Below are 8,288 nucleotides of genomic sequence, written 5' to 3'. Positions count from 1 at the left end.
AACAAGAAATGGTAATACTTAGGAATTTAGTTTTTCGCTTGTGTATGTACATTTTTTAACATCGATATATGCAGATTATATTTTAATTATAAATTATCAGATTATATGCAAATAATATACAGTTAAGTGTTTTTTATAGAATACCATCTGTGTACAAAATCATCTTCTACATATATACATTTATTTTTTACACCTCTTCTAAGCTAGCAGGACCACTCGGCAGAATCAAACCGGACCTATCAGAATATTTAGTACTCATTTTGTACTAATTTGTACCACTAATAACAATTTTGTATCCCGTGCCATTTCGGAGAAAATCGTGGCGGTGCTACCTTAGCAAAGCTAGAAACACCACAAGAAAAAAAAAAGAAAAAAAGAAAATTAAAATTTGTACCATACAAATAATACATTCATCCCTTCTGCTCGAAAAATAACTCGTCGGCTGATGCGCAACAGCGGAGTTGTTTTAGCGTCCATTCGTATCGTTAATGAAATTCTTTATCCGTGTTCCGAAAACGATGTCCAATCAACTTTGTTCCGAATTTCGAAGTCGGCGCGACATAACGCGAGACGCGGAGTCATTGTCGGTAAAAGCGAGATTGATCGTCCGAAAGAACGTATAATCAATATTATACTATCGAATATATTATCGAATGCGACGTACCTCGGTATCTATATAAATTTCGCGAAGCACATGTATTAAATTCGATACATCAGTTTTTCGTAATCTAAACCGCGCGATTCATTCGTGTATTATCTATTATTATTCCGCGATGCGGTCTGATTGTGAATATTGTGATGTGAGAGCGGCGGCCGGCGACGGGCGACGTTAAAGTGCGGTCGTGCGCGCCGCGGTAAACACGAGTAGTGGGGGTAGAGGAGCGGTTCGAGGCGTGCTGACGTCACGCATACCGTGCGCGCACCGTGCCTAGACACTTGTAGCCCCCACTTTGTCCCTACCAATCGCGTTGACGAGAAGCCGTTAGCCGCGGCGCGGCGCCCGCGTCCCGCGACTCCCGTCCCGTGCTCCATACTCCATGCATCAGTGCAGAGTGCAGAGCTTCTTCGTCGTAATCAGTCGTAATTTTTCCGTTGCCGTGTAACAAGTAGGTACGTGCCGCGTCGCGAGATTAATGCCGGGAGTGTCGTGCGAAGTGTTGGAAAATATCGCGGAGATCGCGCGATCATAAGCGACGATATCGGTCGATTTTCATGAATGTCGTGACTCGTGAGTGAGTGGACGCGACGCCACGGTTGCTTTTGGCGAGTGAAGTTGGCCGTGCGATTTACGAAATTCCGCCATGTTCGTCTACCTGCGGGACATCGCGGATCGCGGATCGCGGATCGCGGCTCGCGGCACGGGTGCGGCGTCGAGCGGATCGTACAGCTTTTTCGCCGTAATTTTTCCGTCGCCGTGTAATCAAGTACGCGCCGCGAGATTAATGCCGGGAGTGTCGTGCAAAGTGTCGAAAATATCGCGCGATCATAAGCGACGCGATCTTATCGTCGATTTTCGTGAAAGTCGCGAGTCGCGAGTGAGTAGTGCTCCGCCGTAATTTTTCCGTTGCCGTGTAACCAAGTACGCGTCGCGAGATTAATGCCGGGAGTATCGTGCAAAGTGTCGAAAATATCGCGCGATCATAAGCTACGCGATCTTATCATCGATTTTCGTGAACGTTCGTGAGTGAGTGCGGAGTGCGCCAACCGGCCAACGGAGTACGGATTAACGCTGCAACGGAGAAGGACCTGCCGAATCGTGGAGAGGAGGAGGAGGCCTGGCAAAGGCATCAGGCCCCGACGGAGCAACCTTGGGGTAAGTGTTATTTCTCATTTTTAAAATTAATTGTTCTTTTCTATTTATTCGCGTCGATTTATCTCGGATAAGCAAGAAATAATTTGAGAAACCGAACGTTTATCTAAAATTTTATAAAAGTTTATATTCTCATAAAGGTTTTTCTCAGGAAATAAAAGTAAATTATATATTAGTAAATCTAATTAAAAGACGACGTAGACGTGACGTTTAAAAATTATTTTTTGAAACATTGATTATTTTGAGCGTCTATTTAATATGAATCTTTCATTTTTGTGTTACAGAATCATCGGAGCTTCGTGGCTGACTAACTCCGTCCGTTGCGCATCGGTCGGTGAGTGACTTTTTTTTATAATGATCACTTGATATCTGAGGTGAGATTGGGTGAGATCAAATAATGTTTGCGATTTATTTCGCGGTTCGGTTCGTGGTTCGCGGTTCGCGATTCGGATTGTACTAATTTTTTTCCAACATTGATTTATTTACCTATTGATTTATTCATCGTTTGATTTTTTAATTTCGGTTGTTTCGTGTACATTAGGCTATTTAAATTCAGATATTCGCGATCAAGATATAATCTCGACGATTTCGATTAAAATGCGGTTAATATATTCTTTGCATTCTTTGAGTCAGGGCCGGCCGCTTGGTTGCCTTTACCTTTACCTAAACTTAAACGCATAAAAATATACAAACAAGCGCAGTTCTCGTGCCTCTTCTTGTTTAAGACATTTTCGTTATTTTTTTTGGAACTTGCAGCTGAAACTTATCAAAAATATATTTTAAAAGAAATACCTAATACAGATTTCTCTAAACATTTTTACGTAATATTTAATTAATATTTAAATACTGTCTAACATTCCTTTTGTAATACGTTAGCTCCAGTTTAAGTGCACAAGCAGATATAGTTTCCTAGAGATATCAAACTGTTAGAAAAAACGTGGTCTAAATTTTTTAGGTAAAGAATTAAAAATTGGTAATATGGAATACACATTGGAAAGACTACTGTGATTCCATTTTACGTAGTTGCCATTCACATATTTCATTCATAACTTCCGAAAAAAGTACTGTAGGTGAAATAAGAACTGCCGAAATTCAGTAGCTTTGAATCGGTAACATTCGCCTAAACTTCTCGTGCGCGAACTTTTTTGGACAACTATGTATAGCTATTGTTAGTAAACGCTCGGAAATATACCTTTTTGTTTATATTTAGTGCTCTTGGTTTAAATTTTTCACCAATCCATGCAGCCAGTAAAATATCGGTTCGGTTCCGGTTTCGGTACATTAAAATATTTAATAAAGGTTTCGGTTTCTCTGTTTCGGTTTTCTAGCTAACAAAAGTATCGGTATTGCGCAAATTAGTTTTTTCGGTTCCGGTTTATCAAAATTTTTTTATTTGAAATTTGTATTAAATTAAATTATTTACATATTATCAGTTTTTTATTTAATGATTTACTTTTAATACGTAATTAGGATAATAATTGTATCAATAATTATGTGCAAAGCATTAATGGACTTTAATTTAAAATTATAGATCTATTTTTCACATATATGTTTTGTATTTTGACAATTAGTAGTCCTGAGAAATGAGGATGAGGGGAGGGAAGTCGCTGACCACTTTCATTTACATAAATTACAAAAATATTTTCTATTAGGCTCTAGAATCTATCCATTTCCGAGCCTATTCTTTTCAAGGTAATAGATTATAATATATGCGCAACTTAGTTTTTTTCCGGTTCCGTTTTGTTAAAATTTTCTTGAAATTTTTATTAAATTAAATTATTTACATATGCATACTGCGTGTGCCACTGTAAAGTTGGCACCGCATTTTCAAAAATCGTCTGGATGTATCTTTTCCAGAAGAAACCTTTCCCCAGCTTTTTTTCTTTATTTGAATGAATGAATAATTCTTTAAATGAATTTTTGACTCAATGTGTTCCGTACAGAACATTGCCAGCTTTTTTTATCCGCGGTTCTATAGTACTATAGTTTCGTGATTCATGTCTTTTATGTTTACGTGGCTTGTTCGTTTTTCCGTCATGTTTGTCTCGAGCATTGCCGGGAAGGCGCGGTTTTGTTCGGCGGGAGTGCGCTTGTGCGCCTGAGTCTCCCTTCCATCAACGGAAGTCGTCACGTCGGAAAATTTCGAATTTTTATTAAAGGACCGTTTAGGGACATCAGCGGGTTTACATTCCGGTGCTTCGTGTCGACGTGGTGTCTTGGATGTTGCATTGTTCAGTGTGACTTTGACTTCGCAGAGTATCGTGAGTTCGTCTGGCGGCGCGGCGGGTCGTTGACCTGGTCCGGAGAAGGGTCTCTCCTGGCGAAATTTCGACATCCCCAATTCTTATTTTTGAGGGTGTTTCTGTATTAGTGCTCTCCATTATATGTTTTTTCCTTTTTGGCATTGGTGATACCGGATTGGAGTGTTGCATTTGGCATTTGTGACTCCCTGCACGAGGTGGGAGTGAGAGGTGGCGACGGGTAGTTTTTGGTTTCTTCTGTGCCCTTGGTGTGCAGTTCTGGGCGCCACCTTACTTTTTGGTTGGCGCCTTCTGAGAGGGGTGGAGGCTTTGATTTTGTATTTGATTCGCAGCTTGGGGTTTTCGATTGTCCGTTCATGCGACGGTTTTCGTATTTGGGATTTCGTGCGGCTTCTTGTAGCGTTCGACGCGCCGATACTGCGGGTGACCGACGGTTCAGCAGACATTTTTCACACTGATTACACACTTGTGTTAATTTCTCGACATTTTATGAAGTTGAAATTATCGCAGCTTATTGTACAATAGCCTTTGGGCTAAAGCACAAGGATTGTCATAACCGTTTAAAACCTAAGGCCGGGTACTCATTAGGACCGTGCAACGTGCAACGCAACGGTTGCTACAATTTTTTCACAATGTGTTCTGAAATAAGACGTACTCACTAGTTGCAGCAATCGTTGCGTTGCACGTTGCACGGTCTTAGTGAGTACCCGGCATAAGATGGCTAATAGAATGGCTGGCAAAAAATGATGCTGTTGATACATCATTTTTTTTCCATGTATATATTTCCCTTATTACCTGTAGCATAGCGTGACCTTGCGATCTCGTAATATCAGGAATTGAGCGCTAGTCAAGCGAAAAGCATTAGAACTTTTCAACATAAATCGTGTAGATACTCTTCGAAAAGAAGCTGAAACTCTCTAATCAGAACTATCGAATTTTAAAGTAGGAGTGCCAGCTTCACACACCCGTCAGATTATATCCTTTCGCGAATTTTTAGAGCTATGTCAACGACAGGAAAAATAAAATGAAATAATTGAAAGCGATCGGTTCCGATCGGTCAGATTCAGATGAAAGCACAGTAAATCTGAACTGCGTCGTGTTCGCCCCAAATACTAGTAAGACCCCTGTTGAGCTGGCCCCCCCCCCACCTTGCAGGAATTAAAAAAAAAATAGCGCAAAATTACAAGCTATTTGTGAGCTTTTATATCCTGCAGATTAAAATTTTTGAGCTTGTCACACTGAACAGGAATTTAATATTTTTTATGGGGGCTGAGTCAACGTTTAAAAATAGATATTGAATTGATTTTTACGGCAGAATTAGGAGCTATTTATGAGTTTTCAAAATGATATAGTTTGGATTTTTGATCTCATCCTCTTAACCCCGAAACAATCTTTTAATTGATTCAACTCAAGAGAAAAATGTTGAGAAAAATTTAAATATATCGTATCGCGGATATAATTCGTATAGCGTATAAACTCTAAGAATAAACTCTTAAAATACGCGCATTTTGATTATTGAGCTACAACCCCTTCGCAAGAAAACCATCCCATCTTCCTGGCTTAAGAGAGAACTGTACTTAAAATGAATAAAATTATTTTACGACTAAATATTGTTTACTAAATTCTGAACACTAAAATAAAAAGAAAGAGTACTTCACTCTTGAGATTGTTAGGGATCGGGGGTAGTTTTCCATCAAACGGCTAGGGTACAAAATCTGAAACTTCATATTTTTGTGATACAAATTATCCTGAATCGAGTTTACAAGTAGCAATTGATTCTGCTGATGAGAACGAGTACTTTACTCTTGAGACTAATAGGACTGAGTTCTATTAGGAGCTGTTTGAAGCAGAAGAGATGAATATATTAAGTTTATTTGTATGGTACAAATTAGTACAAATTCAGTCCTTCAAATTTCTGTATTTAATTTTCTTTTTTTTTCTTGTGGTCTTTCTAGCTTAATGCTAAGGTAGCACCGCCACGATTTTCTCCGAAATGGCACAGGATACAAAATTGTTATTAGTGGTACAAAATAGTACAAAATGGGTACTAAATATTCTGATAGGTTCGGTTTGATTCTGCCAATTTGGTCCTGCTAGCTTAGAAGAGGTATTACTCGTATTATATTTTAACGTAAAAATTGTTATTTTTTTCAACATTGATCTTCAAACAAACTATTATTGATCCAAATAATTTTCTTTCTCTAAAAAAAAACTCCAAATACTTTTTTACTGAGAAAATATTTAATAGCGCATATAATTTATCTTTGATTTTGTATTATACATAGACAATGTTTTATACATTTTGTTTTAATATATATTTAACAAATTTATTTTAATAAAACTTTGGAAAAACTTAACGGCTGTTAAATAAAATTACTCGTATATCAATCGTCAGATATGCTGAAACCAAATTTTATTAGTTTTGATTTTAGCGTTTCTTATTAACAGAAATGACGATTGTAACATGTTGTTAAATGTACACATAATACATGAAGATAATTACATTTTCTTCAGTCATTGCAGAAATATCACAATTATTTGTAAATTTTACATGTATTTAGACTTTTCCTACGAAATAACATGATGAGACCAATCTTCAATTTTTAAGTCTTGTATCCATTACCGAATTTTTTCATTGCTTTTTTTTTCGTTTTTATCGAAAAGATTATGTCTGATTGCATTTACAGAAGATTTTGGTTATTAGTAAGATTTAAGATTTTGTCAAGTTGTCGACATAACTTACAAATTATATGTCCACGTTCCTTTTGCCGATTGAATATAACGAAGTGGTGTAACTGTATTCTTAACATCAGAACTTTTTGATCTTCTTACACAATCTTGGCTTAAAACTCTACATCCCTGGCTCAAAATGACATTGTTATAATTACCACGAGGAATACTGTCACTGCTCGCTACACGTCTTACGTCATTGCTTTTTCTCTCGTGATGATTTCTCGATGGTGAATTATCCAATACGGAATCTTTGATTTTACACATGGATTGATTATTTCCGAGCAATCTTGGGCTCGGGTCAATCGATACTGTTTTCGGGCTGTGTGTTGAGCAAACTTTTTCGGCAGATTCATTTCGTCGAATTTGACTCTTATCGTTATTTTCTTCGAGTAGCTGACGGTCAAGTATGCGATGTTCGTCATTATTGTAATTTCCATCGTTATTAGCATATTGGCTTAAAGTTATGGTAGAATCAAGCGAATCAGAGAATTCTGGGCTGGGAACAGAAGACATGCTGCCGATATGGGAGAGAGCGACCGTCCCCTGTGGATTTTGGGGACGGTGTCAGAAACATCATTCTTCTAGTTCATCCATTCGATTTCTAACAGCCATTTCTACCACTTCCAGACTTGGATAATCCAACTCCTTAACCAAGCACAGAACAGCAGATAATATATTTGAATTCTAAAAGAAAAATATATATTAAAAATAGTAAATACTTCAAATTTAATCAAGCGTACTGAAAAAAATGCCGTAAAACATACCCTCGTTACTGGCCGCCTGTGATAGTGAAATTGGTTTCTGCATTTCTCCTTTTCGGGATGTCTTATCCAACCGGGTACTTGATTTGTGTCTTCCTGTAAATAATAAAACGTACTAATTTTATTAAAAGCTTTTTATATATAGCATTTTATATGCCATTTTATATTCAGCTAAATATTATGGACTGCATTAAGCTTAATATTTTATGAAAATAATATACTTATTTAAATCTAACCCTTTCGTTATGATGAGTTGCCATCCTTCTTGTTTGAGGTGTTGAAGGAGGTTGTGGCGAATCTTCATATTCTAATCTTGTTCTTTCATCATAGCTATAGTTATTTCTGTCATTACGTTTGTCATCTGCTAAATCATTGACAGCATATTGCGTACGTTGCGGTGTTGGTGTGTACATACGTTGAGATACTTCGTTTCCACAGTACTCAGAATAAGCTCGTCTTTCATCGTAATCTCCATTATGTCGTTGTACTATTGGACGTTCATCGTAATCCTAAAACATCATTTTCTATAAAATAATTGCAGGCAATGTGTACTATGTAAACTGTATTTAGAAGACGTGTTTTACATTTTAGTCATAGACATTCCATCTCATATTATTGGTATAAAATATTAATAGATAAAAAAAACTAATCTTTTATTTATTCTGAATATATATAATAATATACAACACAATCGGATTTAGATGTTTTAGATTATTTAGATTA

General features: G+C 37.2%; 1 protein-coding gene across 1 annotated transcript in view; it reads right to left on the bottom strand.

The window, feature by feature from the left end:
- Window positions 1-6,467: 6,467 nt before the first annotated feature.
- The window catches only part of LOC112462091, a 10,984-nt gene continuing 9,163 nt past the window's right edge, over window positions 6,468-8,288 (bottom strand). The window contains exons 2-4 of the mRNA XM_025027671.1: window positions 7,802-8,074; window positions 7,569-7,661; window positions 6,468-7,488 (exon numbers count right to left, since the gene is read on the bottom strand). Of these exons, the coding sequence (XP_024883439.1) occupies window positions 7,378-7,488; window positions 7,569-7,661; window positions 7,802-8,074 (477 nt within the window). The 3' untranslated portion in view covers window positions 6,468-7,377. The remainder of the gene's footprint in view (window positions 7,489-7,568; window positions 7,662-7,801; window positions 8,075-8,288) is intronic.

This window comes from Temnothorax curvispinosus, unplaced genomic scaffold (assembly GCF_003070985.1).
Source record: "Temnothorax curvispinosus isolate PA1 unplaced genomic scaffold, ASM307098v1 QBEX01011966.1, whole genome shotgun sequence".
In the NCBI taxonomy this organism is placed as follows: Eukaryota; Metazoa; Arthropoda; class Insecta; order Hymenoptera; family Formicidae; genus Temnothorax; species Temnothorax curvispinosus.
Note: the sequence above shows the minus strand (reverse complement) of the source record. Positions and strands in the feature narration are given on the sequence as shown.